The sequence below is a fragment of the Argiope bruennichi genome, chromosome 3 (assembly GCF_947563725.1).
Source record: "Argiope bruennichi chromosome 3, qqArgBrue1.1, whole genome shotgun sequence".
Classification (NCBI taxonomy): domain Eukaryota; kingdom Metazoa; phylum Arthropoda; class Arachnida; order Araneae; family Araneidae; genus Argiope; species Argiope bruennichi.
The window spans coordinates 25,686,485-25,706,589 of NC_079153.1; the positions used below are offsets into that span (position 1 = coordinate 25,686,485).

At 29.3% G+C, this 20,105-nt stretch overlaps 1 protein-coding gene across 1 annotated transcript in view; it reads right to left on the bottom strand.

Moving 5' to 3' along the window:
* Positions 1-20,105, bottom strand: part of LOC129962640 (calcium-activated potassium channel slowpoke-like) — a 288,136-nt gene that overhangs the window by 65,045 nt on the left and 202,986 nt on the right. Inside the window, exons 11-12 of the mRNA XM_056076504.1 lie at positions 14,451-14,603; positions 5,100-5,255 (exon numbers count right to left, since the gene is read on the bottom strand). Of these exons, the coding sequence (XP_055932479.1) occupies positions 5,100-5,255; positions 14,451-14,603 (309 nt within the window). The remainder of the gene's footprint in view (positions 1-5,099; positions 5,256-14,450; positions 14,604-20,105) is intronic.

The following is a 20,105-nucleotide window of genomic DNA, read 5'->3' on the forward strand; positions in this document are numbered from 1 at the left end:
GGAATCCCAGTTTGTAACACAACCTCAAACATGTTTGATAATTTGAGATCTTTCGTACCACTTGTGGTGCACAAAAAACCCATACAGATCAGCTATGACTTTTGAAAAGTTTGCAGTGAAAGCTCTCAGAATCTTGCTACACTCCTTACGGTTGTTTTAAGTGTCTATCCGCTACTGACCACCAATCAGAATATTCTAAGTAATTATACAGGCAATGCCAGATTTCCGACCAGACAGATTAGACAGTTACCTTAGGGTCAGTGGACTAAGGAAGTTTCAGGAAAGAGATTAAAAAATAAAATTAGCCTGTTACCAAATAAATATTAGTTGTTATAATATAAATATTAGTGAAATAAATAATATTAAATATTAATTGTTACTGCAAAATATTAATTGTTATTATAAAATATTATTGTCAAGCATTATTGGCTAGGTTTCTATCGGTATCATTACATTCATTTTGTGATTACAATATTTATAAACACTGAGAGTGCTGTTTCAAAAATATTGTGTATGCCATGTTTCTTACATAACATGTCAAACGTGAATGCCATGTTTGTTATTATGTTGTTATTTATTATGAGTCATAAAAATAATAGCAAATGCATTTCCACAGAGTAACTAAAATATAAAAAATTAATCTAAACTAATTCATTAATACGCTAATTAACACTTTAATAGTCGAACTTCTACGCAGTCAAACATCGCCAGGGGCTGGTTATATTTTTGAAAAATTGATTTAAAATCATCAATCGTCATGCAGAGAAAGTGGTACAGACCAAAAACCTTCGCCGGTAACATCACACATAATCTGTGTGAGTGGAGCAGTTGTTCAGGATATTACACACATACTATGTGAGTAGTCATTAAAGTGTTAAGTAAAAAATGTGTTGAAATGTTAAATTAATTTGACTGATTTAATAAAAGAAGGAGCTAGTTATGAAATTCGAATAAGACTGTAAAGTGTCTAAATTCGGCACTGTGTACAGATGTTAAAATATTACATTAAACCTCTGACACTTATGATAATAATAAATTCATAATTAAGTTCTATTCTAATACATAATTTAAAATTTTTTTTCGTTAAATATTGTATTTAGTTCATAACAGACTGCATAGAATGTATTTACGATGCCTCATGAAGAAAGTATGAATCTGTGCATTTCAATTTTAAGGCGAAGTCTCTGTACCAAAATAAAAGGACGAAAAAGCGAAGCAGAGACAGAAATAAAGAAAAATTCTTTCTGTCCCAAAGCCTTGATGCCATTTTTAATAATATCCGCGACGTTCGCTTTTTTGAATATGAAAGACTCTAGGATGCATTATAGAACTGAATACCATATCAATAGAGTTGACAACCTGCGCGACGGTTCTCTTGCTGTGCTTTAAATTTCTTCTTTAAAAGAATTTCGAAAAGTTTAGAGCTATAAATTTTGAAGCTGTGATATATTTTTCAAAGCCGTATGACATATCATCGAGGTGGAGAAGTTAATCTAAACAAAATCTTATAAATTTAATTATTTTCTAGTTGCATTTTTTGTCTTATTTCATTTATAATTCGTGCAGTTTTATGCGAAGTAATATGGCATGAATTCATTTTATCAAGAGTGCGTAAAAGTGAATTTATCCACATTTTTTTTATCAAACAATAAAATACTTCAATTAAAACCCTTTATTTATGTTTCAAAAGAAATAAAGGAATATTTTCATTTATAATTTTTTTACCATATTTTCTTCGCAAATAATCATTGATTAAGAAATTTAATTCGTAATGATCCTTCCAATAATCAAATTTATGATTGATGTAAAATCATCAATCATTGTATTACCTTAACAAACAAACATGCCGATGAACACTAATTTTTTCATTTTTCATGAATGAGGAGTCGTAAGCATGAGCTTTAATAAGCCGACTTTTTTTTTCTTTGAAAAACATCAAGGAATCCGTGATTAATTTCGTTTTCCGGAAAAAGATCTGATTCCATTTCAATCTAAAATGAAAATTCGTATTTGACACGGTTATCCTTTATCTACTTTCAACTATAAAATAATTACTTAATAACTTCATGAATTTGTAATATTGCTTCCTTGCTCTGTTAGTTTGAAGGTAAGGAAGAGAGTTTTACAGAAAGCTTTTATGACTACTTGCTGAATGGATATCGATTTAATGACTCTTGGCCTTAGTGACAAATTTGGCGATCATTTGACAACTCTGTGATGAATTTGGTAATTTTGAAGATAAAAGTGTTTGAACTGCCGTCATTTTGGTAATATATCGATTAGCAGCAAAGTTATGATACCGTCTAGAACATTCAATGCCCACGCACTCACGGGTACAATAAAAAGCCGAATGCACCAAGCGAGAAAATGAAATAGTCAATAGCTAGTGGAATTGTAGATTACTCGATATACATGAGAAGTTGAGCGAAATCTCTTTATGAGATGTTGATTGCCTGCCAATTCTCCGTAAGTGCTTTCTGTTGTAATGGTTGTTTATTATCAATTTATTTCTTGTGTGCTTCTAATTCTTATTGCAAGCATTATACATGCTTTATCTGTATTTTGTTGCTTGCATATGGTTCCTCCGTGTAGAAAGCATATTGCTATTTGATATTGAGATTGATTCTTTTTTTCGTAGCAAAAAACATGCTGAGTCGAAATGTTTTGATCTAGTATTTAGTAACGGATCAGAAATAAACAGGCAAAGTCATTTTGACATTGCATTATTTGATCATAAACGCAATGATCGCTATGATTGAGTAGTAACAAAAAGAAAATGAAACAATATAAAATGCATGATACAGATTGACGCAATACAACTTTGAAAAGAAACATCACAGACACTATGTTAATTTCCAGTAAGCTTCAAAACTACGTTCAGTTGAGAGTGCACGGATATAACTAAGGCTCCAGGGATAATCAAAGCATAGACTGTTAAACTATTGCGGATATAATTCGTCCGGTGAATGTAATGTGAAAAAAAAAATGATCTTGCTCAGTAAGAGACACACTCAGTTTGATTCTGCACTATAATACGAATACGCAATAGCAATTTACAGAGCGCTATATGGCGCTAAGAAGAGATGGTATAGATGGTAGTGTCCCATCTATTCTTCTGTTTGGATATGATATATTGCGATAGCTCACTTTTGCTGGTGCGATGATGTCAAGGTAGACGCCGCCAAATCATATAACTCTCAACATAGCTTGATTTAGATTTCTTCATGTGAGGCACATGAAGAAATCTAAATCAAGGGGGAGAACTTGCGGAGAGATGGAGAACTTACTTGACAAATGTCCTAAAACGTTCGACTACCTTGTTAAGATAATTCTTGCAAAACGTACACGGATCTGAATGACTTGACATCTTAACTAACAAAAGATCAACATTAAATTAAAAATGTATGGATATTTATACCTTTTTAATTTGATGTTGATTTGTCACAAATAATAATCCTAATTTTCGTGTTGATTTGTTACATAGTTGTAGGAATGTAAGCGTTTTATATCGTCTGATATTTTTGTCAAATTTCTCTTCCAGCAGTTGTATTTAGCGTTTCAGACTATAGATCTCTGTGATAATGACTCATATATGTATATTTAGCTGAACCGTTAACGTTTTTCAGAATCTGTTTATATGCAAAACTTTTTATACGTGGCATTTTATATCCTTATAAATAAAATTTATTGCAAGCATCCGATAAATATGATAAAGACAGTAATATTACAGAATATCCTGGATTTGACGAGTTAGCTGGTATGACGACTTAAGAGTTACATGGCATTAGACGAGTCTATTTAAATGATTGAGGAAAGAGATGCGAATCAGAGTTTGCTCAGTATGGCTGCTTTTCTCTTCTTCTCAAGAAGTGAAGAAGTAGGGAAACATTTGTTAAGTTCAATGCAACCCTATTAAGCATTCCTATTTTGTTCTTGCAATCCACACCCCATTTTATATGTTGATATCTTTCATCAAATGCATTAGTCTGTTTTGAGAAAACTTCAACTGCCAACTCATTACAGTCACACTGTGATAATACAAATTGATATTTATACATTATTGATATTGACATAATCTAATGAACTTTATACAGCTTTCGCAATAAAACAAAGCAAATTAAACTGAATGACATTAAATCAAACAGAGAATATGCGATGCTTTATAGAAACTTTATAAATGAAATTAAGTAATAAAAAGCATGCTTGTTGGATGCTCAGAATATAATATTAAATTATATTTAATCAAAAATAGGCGTAAAGGCAGATGGTCTAGGATAAACATTTTTGAATAATTTAATAAAAACCATTTAGAAGTAATAACATAAGCATATTAAATGAGGAAGTATCTATTCAGGGGAAGACTAGAACAAAAAATTAAGTTAAATATTAAAAACAATTTTACTCAATGCCTTTACATCCAAGATATAATTTTTCTCTTTTTTAAAGACCTGTATTTCAATTGGTTCTGTGTTAATAGTATTCTAGACTATACAAATACAATCAATACAAAATCAATTGAAATTCTCTAGAAGGCAGACCGTTGTGCCTAGTGAAACCAAATAAAAAAAGCAACTACTTTTGGGATTGTTGATTCTCACTAATATTTTAATTGTATTTTTAATTAAAGAATGAATCGAATCATTGGTATTTTCCAATCAATAATCTTAAAACATAGATTTGATCTAAAACCAGTATCACACATTTTTCAAATTCAAAAGTCAAGCTTTTCATTAAACATAACTTTATTTCTTTATTTCACTTTCAATGATTTAAAAAAAAAATAGTTTTAAGCGTATTTTGCACCGATGCTTTTCATTATTTTCTCGATTTGTACCCTCGCAACTTAGTTTACGTCTCCATGTTTTATTGCAATCATTGTTCCTCTCTATGTCTATAAACAACTCTCTGAGTTTGTGGGTCCATTTACACAATACCTTACATAATTACGAGAAAAGTCATTATCATGCTGTGATATTTCGGACCGAATCTTCAGAATAGTATTACGAAAATTTTATTTTCAAATTCTGGAAAAAAAAATCTGAAATTAACAAATAAAATAAAACACGAAGAAATATGGTGAAGTATTGAATGCTACGTACCGTTTTATAGGATCTCATGGCAAAGAGGTTAGCGACCATTGTGGAAAACCCTGGGGCCAGACAACTTTGTGCTATGAAGCCAAGTTTCAGCTCGGCTAGGCAGATGACATCATCTCCATTTTTCCAGTTCCAACTCGGAATGTTCAGTAGGTAAGCCTAAAAGAGAAAGCGATACATCAATGATTGTATATATGGGATTTCTCTTATTTTTACTGGCCGCGGTGGCCTGGTGGTAAAGTCTCGACATCGGAACCGAAGTGTTTCAGGTTAGGGACTTGATTCTACCAAAGAACCGTTGGTGGAATCAGTCGTCCGGGCCAAACGTCCTCCCGCTGGTGTAGTGTGGTAGAGGGGGGGGGGCAGCTCAGGTGTAGTCCTCGTCATCTGACCAAGGTACAAAATTACGAGGTTCGTCTAAAAATAGCCCTAGTGTTGCTTTAAAACGGGACGTTAATATAACGAAAACACTTATTTTTACTCTGCTTATTAACATAGGTAGATAGATATAAAGCCCTTCTATTTTGATTAATGGGAAGTGGAGGCCGTAGTTTTCTCAAGTTTTATTAAAACTGCTGATATAGCTATTTTTTAGTTGTATTTGCAACAGCTTTTGCTTTCAGCTTTTTGGATTGCATCTTTGGTTTCGTGGAAACAAGTCAGATTTAATTTTTGCTATCTAGTTACATTATCATCAAAACTGTATCAACAAATGAAAATTCTCCTCCTATGTTTCCACTGTTATATGTATATACAGGTTATATATCCGTATATTATATTAATACTTATATATTATATGTATATACTCTTGTAGAGGAACGAAACTCTTTATAACTTCATTATGAGGTAGACGAATATAATAGAACGAATTTTAGGAACAGTTATTTAATTATTTTCTAAATTCCACATTTCACAAGACAAAGCGAGCACGAACACGAAAATACCCGACACTCACTTAGAATATAATTTAATAATGAACCCCAAGATGGATCATGGGAAATATACATTGATGTTAATAAAATAACATTGTATCAAACGTAACGTAAAAAGATGTTGTATCAAAATAGAAGGTAGTAGTTTTATGTAAACGCTTTATTCTAATAATTCTCCAATTGCTAATTTCTAAAATATTTAGTTGAAAAATATTTTAAGTGGCATAAATAATTTTTTATACTGTTTATGCCAATAAATGGATAGCTGAACGGTCTAATTCGTAAAATATTCTTGATATGCTGAAGATTTTAACAATGAAGTTTCTATTTCTGCACCCAAATCTGACCGAATTATGAAACATTGAAATTCATTATTCTAAATCAATCAACGACCACCTGGTGGAAAATTTTGTTTTCATTGGCGGATCTTTCACGAAGTAACCTTATAACAGTCTAAAATCGCACACAATTATGATATTAAATGTTTCATTTCTCAATCAAATTTAAACTCTGAAACGGGGAACTCTTGTCGTTTAAAATGATATTATGTTTAGAATATTTTATTGAATATGATTAAAAGGTCAAGGGGAATATTTTTAGCAATATATTTATTGACTCAAAGAACGTAAAATGTAATTCTTTGTATTATTTTTCAACAAATATTTTGTCTATCTCTATTGATTTTAAATTAGCTATGATTATAGAGACATCATTTATATAGTATAGATAGTGGTATAAAAAGAAATTCTAATCCAACAATGCATTTTCGTGGATATTAATGACGGTAAAAGACTACATATAAAGGAAATTATTAGTACTCATATGAATTGTGATACTAAACTATCAAGATTCACGATAATAAGTTGACCATTTTATTCAAAACCATACAAACTAAAAGTTTTTTTTTTTTTTTTTTTTTTTTGCGAATTAGAAAAATCTAAATAATTTTTTTTTGTATTCTCGCTGTAATATGAATTATTTATGTATAACAAACCGGCTAAAGTGATCTTTACGGAAGTTTCTCGCATACTCACTAATAAAGGCGTTACTCCCTGCCCATGTCTAGATAATGGCGGACCTTGGAGAAGGCCTGAATGCCACAAGTGCTCAGATTTTTATTTTAACATTTGAGAATTTTATGCTTTATAGTATAGTATAGAAAAGCTGTACATGTGTATTATCAGCGAACAATAACTACGAAAAAATCAATCTTAAGTGAGAATCTAGGGAGCAAGCTTTGAAAATCTACTTTGGCGATTAATCGCCGACATGTTAATACGGAAGTTTCAGAAAATCAAATGTAACTTCGACGCTTTGTTTCTCCAACCTATCAGAACCACAATATAATATAGAACTACAATATTAGTCAGAAGATCATATACTAAATTTCATTTACTTAAGATTTTAAGATTTTGAATTATTTGCGTATATACGCATATGAAAATACAGACCGACAGATAGTCAAACCCTTCAAATTTGATAGGAACTACATTAAAGATGTTAAATCCATGTGCTAAATTTTACGTATCTAACCTTTTGAATTTTGTAGCTATCATGGTTATTTGCATTCAGACAGTCGGACAAACAAAAGTTCTCAGAATGAATTGTGTTTAAAATTGCATGCAACAAATCTATAAATTTGAACTACCTCATACCAAATTTCATGTGTATAGCTCAGAGTGTTTTTGAACTATAGTATTAACAAACATAATTACAAAAATGTGTTTTTTTCCGCATTCAGCGAGGGTTAAAATGTGGAAAATCGACAAAATTTCAAGTTTGAATATTCTGGTTATTCCAGTATTTCTCCTTCCCAATATTTTCTCCTCAGCTACCTTATATACTTCGCATACAAAAAAATTAAAAGGGGGCAGTGTACTATATTTATTAAACAAGTTTTGAGTATATTTTTAAGCTTTGATAAATAGTATGAAATTGATAATATTGTGCTTATTGCAATCTTTATTAATATTGACTGTTTGATGTGTTTCACTTTACTTTAGTTATTGATGATAAGAAAATATATTGTCGGTAATGCTATTGTATTTCTTCCATCAAAACTTATTTAAGAGCTTGCATAATCTTTTCTCTTTAGTTTCCATAATGATAGCTAAACTTTCTTTTCCCAAGCAGCCTTTTATAAGTTACTTTAGTCATTCACTTTCAAGGACTTTAACTTTACCATCTTCGTGCACTTAACATGGGGATAAAGAATCATACTGCAGCACTCTTCCGGTTAAGCCGGCTTAAAAGATGCCCTCGCTTTTTCCATTATGACTGCTTAACTTGATGACGTTCGAGCTCATCTGTTTTTCACACTGCTTCTAAAGTGAGTAATCTTTATTGCTAAAGTTAAATTTGCCGCTAATGCGATTTTTCTTTCAATAGAAAAAAAAACGTGTGGGATGTTTTCTCTTTATCTTTCTAGTACATTAACATATTATAGCATGTTTTCTCTGTAAGGCCTGTTTTTGTAATATAGTGATGAAAATCTATAACGCACATTAAACGATTAGAACTAAAATTTGAAACATATCTACAAGTTTTATTGTCAAGATTTCACAGCAAATTTCAATTATTTCAGTCGCTGCGCTTTTTTTTAAACTATCGCGTCCGCATGTGAGCGAATATACAGATGACGTGGATAAATGGATAGTAATTTGATTTAAAATTTATTAGATTGAGATTTCAGATGATAAACAATATACTAGAATTCATTTTTATATGTTTTGCCTTTTTAATTTCTGGTATACGTAGTATGGAGAATGTATAACAATAGTAAAAAAAAAAAAAAAATGAAACTCGAGATTTTATTGCATTTTTACGTTTTAGATCTCCCCGAGTTCGAAAACAAATTTTTGAAAAAATGTCCGTATGTCTGTATGTGACAAAGATAAATAAAAATTGTATTGAATTAGACAGTTTAAATACAAATAATCAAATATGCAGATTTCAAAGAAATTTTGAATAAAACCTGTTCAGAGGAATTTCGTCTGTCCGGCTGTTCGGATATAAGTTAACACGATAACTACAAAACGACGACAGCTAGATTGATAAGATTTGGCAGATTTAACTAAAGCACAGACACCAATGATATTTCGAGCCAGAAATAACAAAGGGTTGATTGTCTGTCAGTCTGTACGTTCAGAAAGCTGTAAACGCAATAATTCAAAAACGCAATGACTTAAACATATTAAATTTGGCATGGGATTTTGTGACTAAATGCGTAGTTTTATACCAAATCTATGTTACAATCTATTGAGAAAAACATGTCTAAAATTATTCATGTTCTAATAATTCATTATAAATTCAAAATTATTCATTCATAAAAGAATGCCATGTACAAATTCGATTTTCAGATACTATTAACAGCATGCCATGGATTAACCATCAAAACAATCGCCAAGGATGACTTGATAGATTCAGTAGAAATGCTCAATTCATATCAAAAGTTAATATTTTGTAACTATTGTACGCCAATGCCATGCATGCAAGGCATTCTCAAGCATTACAAATTTCTTGGAGAGTATGCGAGAATTTTTTTGAGAGACAACTCCAGCTAGTTTATGTATGTCAGTGTGCACTCATGCATAGAAATGGAGAGACATGAACTGTTTCCTTGTTGATAAATTTGAACAACATTCGAAAATATATATAATTTTATTGTTAATACTATATACAAATTTCATACGTCTAGCTCTTTGCAACTTTGATTTATCTTATTTATCGATAGTATCAATTCCAAAAAAGGCATTTTATGAGATCAAATCAGAATCTCAAAGTGAATGCTTTTGATGATTGAATTACCTTTTTTTTAAAACTATAACGTGTGTATGAGAAAGGAAAAATGGCAATATTGTCATAAATTCCATATATCTCTATACAAATAAAAGTCATTGTAGCTATATATGTATGCAAGCTCCACGTTTTCCAAAGCAAATGGATCGATTTAAACTAAACCTTGTACACTTGTTCTTTATCATAATGGCGCACAAATCTTTAACACAAGAGTATTGTCTATTTTTTACAGTGTGCAAGTAAATTAAATATTCAGTTAATTAAAAAATACTTAAACTGAATGTTCACTGTTTTTTCACAGTAAAATCGGAGCAACTTATCTTAGAAAGAATAATTTAACACCATCTTAAAATTTAATGTTGTACATTTTTAGCTACATCAAATTCCTTTATGTGCATAATTCTTTTATGTTATATTTTTCTTTAATTGTTATTAATTCTTTTAAAATTTAATGAAGACTATTTTGTAATATGGTAATTCTATAAATAACTATTCTTGAAATTTCTGTTTCAAATCATTGGAAATTTTTTAGTTGTTTTAAACCTTATTTAACCCTTATCGTGGCAAGATTGCTTTTTTGGAGAAAAGCAAAAAAAAAAAAAATGTATATAGGTAGCTATACATTTTGTATAGTATACCTCATTTTGTCTAGTATCTCATTTTGTATAGTATACCATACAAAATGAACATAAGGGTTAAAGGATGAATTGAAGGAAAGATTTGATATATCCTTTATCTTGAAGTGACTAAAACTCAAGAACAGTCAATCAAGGGCTGTAGTATAATAAAAAGATTGCGTGCATTAAAATAGTTTATGGAAAAATAATTTTTACTTAAAAATATTATTATTGAAAGTATGTATTTTAATTGTGATCAACGTTATGTTTATCAATTTGTAACTATATATACTTGGCATAATTTACTCTTGTGCATCGTTCTAAAGACATACAACTTTTAGCACTCGTCCTCATTTTAGTTTAAAATACACACAATACGCAAATGCACAGAGATAAAAATTCATATCCCTATAGACACGTAGGCACCTATAGGCACGTAAACACACGAATAGGTAGACACATACAAGAATATAAATACTTAGATATGCGGATACAAACACTAGAATACGTAGACACAGACATGTAGACACGTATTCAGAACTAGAAGCTTATCAATAATAAAAATAATTTTGCAATCAAGGAATGCAGTAGACGATTCTGCATTAAGAAAGAAGTTTCCGGATATTATATGAAAGCACATTTATGAATGTTTTGGTTGTTTCATACATTTGTTAGATTAAATACGGAAAAAAGAATAGTTAAAAACGTGCCTAACATCTCTTTCTATATAAAAACGTTATTGTACTTGGCGTAGAAATTGTTGTACACATTTGTTAGATTAAATGCGTAGAAACATAACAATTAAAAACGTGACTAACACGAATATATATAAAAAATGATACTGTACGTGGTACAGAAATCACACTTATTACATATTGTCAAATGGCAACAATGAATGTAAACAGATCATTATATAAATTTTTTAACTGCTTCACTGAACGTTTTTACACTTTCATTCAAAGTTCCGCTAATTAATGAATCTGCAAAATTTTATTAGAAATGTTTTAAATAGAGCTCACTAAAAAGTCTATTCGCCTCAGAGAAAGAAGATGTAAAAGAAATCAAGAAAGAAGCGTCATAGTTTAATCGAGCTCTAACATAGGTTTAATCAGTATCAGAAGAGTGATGGCTGTTATTTAGCTATGAAAATTGACAACCATTTCTTTCAAAACTATTACCTCACAAAAAATAATATTTTTATAATATTTTTTTAATGAAATATGTAATTTGTTACAATTAATTCTCTATGTTATGATGAAATTCAAATTAATCCATCAAATTATTGAATCGCGTGCGTTTGAGGATGTTAAAATTAAGATTCAAAAATTACATTTTTGGACAATAACTCGAAATAGGATTTTCACTCACGCTTTTATGTGTTGTAATTAGCGTTTTAATTTGAAAGTGTGTAAATATATTTTGATTTGTTGAATTAAATTCATTTTTTTTGGATCATAACATATAATAGAGTGAAGCTGTTTAAAATATATATTCCACATTTATATTTAACAACCTGAAAAGTCAATAAGTTGGTTGCCATAGGCGACTTGCAAATAAATAAAATGGTCAAGAATAAGAAAAATCGTATGCCCAAGTGCGCACAATTAGGTAAAGCATCAAATGTAATACCTAACTCATCAATCATCATTCACACTTGGGAAGTAAAATCTCATAGCCGCATTGAGTAAGTAAAAATAATAAATTTATCAATTGTATAAAAAGTCTTTCTGTTGAAAAACACTTTATAACTAAAAGAAAATGCTAATTTTTAGTTGTAAAAATGAAATATTTGCAATTGTTGAATAAACATATCAAATTTCTCTTTTAAAAATATCCTATGGAAATAAACAGAAAACATCTTCAACATAGACAACTGCCTTTCATTTGTTCTTTTTAAAATGCATGGTCATTTTCTAAAGAAGTCTCTATTGAAAAAAGGAAGAAATCGAATGAAGCTACACATGGATGTTATTTTCATGAAAATAGGGGATTGTGAGTAGAAAAGCAGAATTAATATTTCCTGATCCATGAAATTCACTTAAAAACTAAGAATAATCGCAAATCGCCCCATTTTTCTAATAAAATGTCTAAAACATTTTTTTATTGAGGCATATCGTGCATTTTGTCTTATTCGAATGGATTTATAGTCGCATTTCTGAAATGACTTTCCATGTGTTAGCAATTTACTCTGTTGAACAACTTACGAAATTCAATTTTCTCGGGAATAAACTTTGAAGAGATGGAACAATGTTTTAAAATAGACGTTTTGTGGTAAATGTTCTTCGACATGAAATCTCTTTCCCTCCAGTTAATCTTGGTCTTCACGCATATAAAAAAAATCGAATACCGTTCGAGTTGATACTAAATTAGCTACTGAAGGAGTTAATCTAAAAACGCGAAAGTCTCATTATGGTCATTTACTCACAAAAATGGCAAAGGGGAAAAACATTTCGCTTTGGAAGGTTTAGAAATGAAATAATTTTATTTTTTGTTTTTAATTTTTGTGATGCATGAATAATTATATAGCCTTTTTTTCGATCGTACTTTTATTACATAAAAGCAGTTAAAATTCTCAGTTCTCCTATTATTCTTTTCTTGTTAAATGCTCTTTCTAAATAACTAATTTAACATAAATATCTTTTTTTAAAAATTCGAATGGGGTTAAAGATGATGGCTTTTGATATTTCTTTATTTTTAGAACTATAATCAATTTTTTAATACTCTCTTATATTTGAAGCTTGTTCTAAAAATGTATTTTCATCATCAAAACATTCGATTTCGAGATTTTGAAAATTTCCATATTTCAGACATTCGTAAATCTGAATAAAACTATTTTAGGGATTATATTTGTCTGTCAATGTAATAATTCAAGAAATGCATTAACCTACATGGATGAAATTTCGCACGTTGTTTTTACATTGTAATCAAATTCTGGATGAAATCATGTTATATAAAAGCTTTATATTTTATAGTAAATCTGTCTTATTGGTTTAAATAAATAATTTTTATTACTTAATGATATTGATATGTTTAGTATTTCTTCAGAATTCTCGCACATCTCTGTATTCGTGTTAAAAAAGTTCCTAATTTTTAAAAAAAAATATTAAATATAAAAAACTTTTATACGGCAAAAACTTAGTGTTATTGAAAATATAATATTTTGAATTTTTACATGATATAAAAATTTTTGTTGTTCATATTTTCGAAATTTATCGCATAAAAAAAAGGTAGTCTTTACATTGTAATGGAATTCTGTATGAAATTATATTATAAGAAATCTGTCTAATAGCGGTAAATAAATAATTTTTATAATTTTTCGTGATATGTGTAATATTTACTCACAATTTTCTCATATCTTTGTATTTTTATTGGAAAAGATATTTAAAGTTTGTAAAAATGTATTAAATATAGAAAAGATTCTATGTGATAAAGAATTAGTGTTATTGAAAATATAATATTTTGAATTTTTTAGATGATGCAGACATTTTTTTGTTGTATAGTTTCGGAATTTGTCGGAGAAAAAAAATCAAAATTTAAAATTAATTTTTAATAATTGCAATTTAATTAACTTAAAAAAACGTTTTGTGCACATTTCCACTTTCCAAAGTATATATCTCCCAATATAAATGTCAGGTTTATGTCTAATCGTCCCCAACAGATTGTATTTATATTTCTGAATAGAAGAAACAATGGAACTATTTTGTTAGTAAAATTCCAGTTCTCGCTATGCTTACACCTCGGTGCTATTCCAATATGTCAGCCTTCATCACTAAGATTTCGCAGGTTTATGTTTCGAGTTATTCTAATTCTAATGGAATTGTGTCTATAATTCTGAATAGATCTAAGAATAACTATTCCTTTAGTGCAGCTTCAATAATCGCTAAGTTTGATTGCAAGCGTTATTTCGTTAACATTCACTGCTAAGATTTTGAAGACCTTTATTTAGGATCCTTTTATTGGTATCGCACCCAAAGTTATGTGAGGAAAATTAATCAGAAAAGAAGTACCTTGTTGTGATATTGCATAAGCTGTATGATCACTCGTATATCATCTGAGAAGTTTTTGATTGAGATAACCCGCATTATATTGGCAGCGTCTTCTGCATCTGGATCTTGACAATACTTATTGGCCAGCACCAAACAGGCATCAGCTTGCTGCACCTGCAATGGATACAATAAGAAGAATTATGAGATATTTGAAGAAAAAAAATGAAAATTATAAATAAAAACGCTTTTAATAAGAATATTCAATAATTTAATAATAATAAGAACTGTGAGATATTTGAACAACAAATAAAAATTATAAATAAAAACGCTTTTAATAAGAATAATATTAAATAATTCAATAAGAAGAAGAAGAACTGTGAAATATTTGATCAACAAATAAAAATTATAAATAAAAACGCTTTTAATAAGAATAATATTAAATAATTCAATAATAATAAGAAGAGGAACTGAGAAATGTTTGAACTACAAATAGAAATTATAAATAAAAACGCTTTTAATGCAGATAATTCATAATCATTTGTCGTGAATACCAATTTAGAGCGAACAGGAAGCTCATTAATCTTAACTCTACATATCGATTTTTCACCGAAATATTTTTTTTTTATAATCAGAAACGGAACTAATAAATAGTTATTATCTATTAGTTCACTATATTATGATTACAACTTGAGCAGTCATATAGTTTTGCATCAGCAAATGTTTATTTCAATTTTTTCTTTCCCTTTCGATTTTTCCTTCTTTTTCTTCACAGTGGTTGGGTATACAGCTGTACAACTCTGAAGTCAACGCTAGTGTTGCAATGGGTGATGTTTGTTGCTATAATTTGACCCAAATTAATATCCTCAATGTATTTCATATTTCACATTTGCAATTTTTTTAATAACAAGCTACTCTAGAATATAGAGTTCATTTTGCAATTTTGACATATAATAAGGAACTGGGATTGCATTTTGTAACAGTACCTATTTATTTTAGTCTGTTTGGTATAAAAATTGACACTGATCTACAACAATGGTGGAAAAATCACAAAATAATTATTATTCTATCTTATTTCACTTCTGAGTTATCGTCAAGACTTTTTTTTATCTAATAGGCCAATTCTATAAACATCTAGATACACTTAAAAATTTATCTTAGAGATTATGAAGTTTACCGTAGAAATATATACCATAACATTTATAAATTAAAATGGATATATTGTTGTCAATCAAATAAATTATTGATAAAGGTAATTAATAGATTGTTCGAAAGAACTATGTAGCAGAAACATGAAGTCTGTTGATAGGATTCTGATAGAGTGCCAGATTGTTTTAACCAAATGTTTATTCATATATTATTATTAGATTAACGTATCTTATATATATGTTAATATATTAACATATATTATTATCATATTATATATATTATTATCGTAAATTTATTAACTTGTATGCATTTATTATACTTTAATAAGAAATGCACGTTTCTTCATTATTTAAATAAGTTTATTAAAAAATGTTACATAAAAAACAAATATTTCTATATATGCTTTATTATATTAAATTAAATATTTCATCGTATTTTGCATAATATGGAAATTTGTTTTTGAAATGTATTGGTTATAATAGGGGACTTAAATTATTGGATAATAACAATACTGTCTGAATGCTGCTGGTTTGCAATTATGAAGAGCATTAATCGGAGAAAGGCGATATTTTTCTCTCCTCAGTTACTTTCTTTTTGAGTGAGATAGAAGTTAACAATTTTGCTGCTAATATCATATAACAAATTCCATTTATTCAGCTATTTCGGTTTTTAGGTCGTAGAATCGGTATGCAGACGGACAGGCATGATTCCAAAAATAGAATTTTGGACTCATGGAGATCTGAAACGCAGGAATTCATAAAAACTTTAAGTTCGAAGCTCTAATTTTTTTGACAAATATTATAATTTCAATTTTTGTATGAGAAAGTATATAAAAATTACTTTAGAAAGGATCATACATACACATTAAAAAAAGCACTTAATAAAAGAATAATAAAAAAAAATCAGTTTTTACTTTCTCTTATGCTTAGTTTAAAGGAAGTATAGTAATCGTCAAATCGTACTCAAGATTTTGACGAATCTCCACGTTTTAGGCTTCCTTGAATTTGAAAAACGCATCTTTTTGAAAATGTCCGTTTCTCTATCTATCTTTGACAAAGATAACTAAGAAACGCTTTGAGCTAGACGTATGAAATATAGTATACAGTCTTTACACCAAATTTTCAGCTTTCTATCAAATTTTAAGTAAAACCTATTTAGAAGAAGTCCGCCTGTTAGAATATAATTTAAAACGATAACTTCAAAATGAATAGAGCTAGATAGATAAAATTTGGTAAATAGATCAAACATCTATAGTCAAATTTTAAAGCAAATAGAACACGAGGTTGAACTTCTTTTGGTCTGTATTTTCAGAAACATGTAAGATTGATAACTCAAAAACTCAATGATTTAAATAGATCAAATTTGATACTGGATTTTATGACTACAAGTACAGCTTTGGATCATAATTTTGTTCCAATTGGTTGGGAAAAACCTGTCTAAAACATAAATTCGATTTTGGAATACTATTAACTGCTTGCCATAGAGTAATCGCCAAGAAACTCGCCAAGGATGACTCGATAGATTCAGTAAAAAGGCTAAATTCACGCCAAAGGTTAATATTTCGTAAATATTGTACGCCAAAGACATGTAAGTGGTTGTCTGGAATAATAAATTTATCAGAGAACATACGAGAAAGTTTTGAAGAGACCCCCCCCCTCGTTTAGATGAGCAGACTGTTATTCTTTAAATTTCTGATTATTAAACTAGATCTTCTTTTATCGTATATTATATTTTTGATATGACGGAGCAAATGGAGTCTAAGGATGTCAATAAAATTGAAAACTCGTTGGTTTATATAATGAATAATGTTTAAAATAGGATGTACTTTACGAAATCTGATTAAAAATATAAATATTTAATTCACATGCTTCACATTCACAAAAAAATAACCCTCATACAACTGCGAAATAAAAGCGTGAAAAAATCTAGAAAACTTCATACATTAACTCCTAAATTCATTGATTGGAAATTATTTTAATAGAGGATTTGTCATTATTTTGTTTAAACCGAATGAATGTCCGATTTTAAATTAGAAGAAAGAGTGATTGATATCAAGAGTTTTCTGTAGATTGCATTTAGACTAATAAAAGTTTATGAAATCTTAACCAATGCTGGTATGTGTTCTCGATTTGCCATCTTAAATTTAATTTATTTTCTCTATGGATTGAGTGGCAATTGCAGTTGAGTATGCGTTTCATTTACTTTAGTTTAGATAGATTTACGTCCTATTTTAAAGTAACGCATGAGCTAATTTAGGATGGAATTCCTAATTTTAAACAGCGGTCAGAACGAGTGAATTCTGTTGCGTACTATTAGTATCGTTACAAATCTGTAATCTTATTTTTTCGTAATGCTAATCCCATTACTGAAAAGACAGAATTACAGATATTCGTAATGCATACATAATCAATAACCCTTCGGCATTGGTCACCATTTGACTGTTTGACGAGGAATTTAGCGATAAAAATGAAGATTTTTGAAAATGTAAGGATTTTAGCGTTATATCCATTGGGAATCCTTCTTGAAAATTCAGTACCGTATTGGGAGAATATATAAACAGAGGTTTTCACACGAGGATTGATTATATCTTTGAAGTAATGGTTTTATCTTTGAAGTAATGGTTTTATTTTTTAACTTTTATTATTGATTATATCTTTGAAGTAAGTTTTTTAGTTGTCTTGCTGAGATGTTTCCTATCTTAAGATTTGCTGTTTGCATGCGTTGTTAGTATCTACAAGTGCTGTTTCCTTTGTATACATCTCGACTGCGTTTTTGTTATTTGTTTCATATTGCCGCATTGAAAAGAGGCAGTCGACTCTCCATGGCCGAATGGTCATAGCACTGATCTCATAATCAAGAGATTGTGAGTTCGAATCCCGCTAGAGACAGTGCGATTCACAGTTTGTGTAAATATTTAATTCCTTGATTTCATGTTCCAGAAGATTCTGGACATTTCTTTAGTTTACCAGACAAGTGTTCTGAACTTTTCTTACTGTCTCCAGAAAAGTATTCTGGAACTTTCCCTGCTAGTATAAAAGCAGAAGATTTGCCAGTCACTGTGTTCTGAGTTCAGTTAATAAATGGGTTTAGCTCTACCTCTTGTGTGTGTCATTGAGTTCTATACTATAGTATCTACATGACAATATTTTTCAAGAAATAAAGCGTAGCTTTCCGTTACCGAACTTGTTGGATTTAAACTTACTGGACGATTTCGTAACAGTATGTTTTAATAGACTCAAAATATGAGCGATATTACTGTGTGGCAAGCCTACGCAACAGTTATTTCTATACCATTTTAAAATAAATATTTGTTTTATTGTTCATGTATTCGAGTTTACATCTTCCACGCCAATATTTATTTTTAATAAATTCATTTCTTTCAGTATGCGAATTCGCATTTTATTTACCGCAACTTTTTTTAGGTACTTAATTTATTATATTTTAAATTAGATTTTCAGTTTTTACCCCATGTGTTCTGAGATCACTACGTCACCATTATTTTGACATTTTACCTCATTATTCCCAAAAACTAGAAAATATTTGCTTTTATAATTAAATAGAGACCCTTTTTTCATTTGCGCTGAACTCTTTTTTCATTCCTAAATGCATAAGTGAATTATCTTATTTTTATTGATTTCATCCTAACAAAAGCTATGCAGCGAGAAAATCTACTCCAAAATCATAACAAGCAAACGAATTATTTCTTGACTTTTAATATAAAATAAGGAGCTTAGAAAAAAAGAATTACCTTTTACTTACGAAATTAGATTTAACAATTTTTTTATTAATGGATTTATCAATTCTGAATATCAGTTTTAGCACTAAAGAAAATGATGAATTGTAGTTAAAGTTTTCTACAAGAAATGGATTATGTGCTATTAAAAAAATTAAAGAATATTCAAATCTCAAGTCCAAAATACCATAGCATGATAATGTTTAAGGATTGATGCATTTATCTCTTTTTTTAAAAACTGTGTAATTTTTGAGTACGGGACATTTGCGTACAAATCATGAAACTATCAATCAATGCTATTTTGACAGGTTGCGAGATTGATAAGAACAAGTTCTAGAAAAGTTTGGAACATTATCTACAATCTTGAAATATGGTAAACTTTAAAATATTTTTTGATTGATTTGGATGGCATCCAGATTATGTCTTTAAAGATAAATCGTTGTTCAATGATATTTAGATAAAAATATAAGATGAGATTCACGGAAGAAGATCCACATATAAATAATTTAACTATGTCGAAACAAATAAGAAAATGTTTCATCCATTTTTGACATATTTCCTTTTAATTCATTTGTTTGATACAATAAGCCTGAATATAAAATAGCATGCCATTTTATTATTGTCACATGAAAATAGCAATTTTCTCTTGAGTTTAAAGAATACTACGTTCAGTAATGTTTAAAATGACTTATATAAGGGAGAAAGTATTAATTGCTATTTTTGACATTAAACAAAAGGGAGCTCCTAGACACCTAATATTTTTTGTAAATGAATTAGAATGATTTATTGGATGTTTT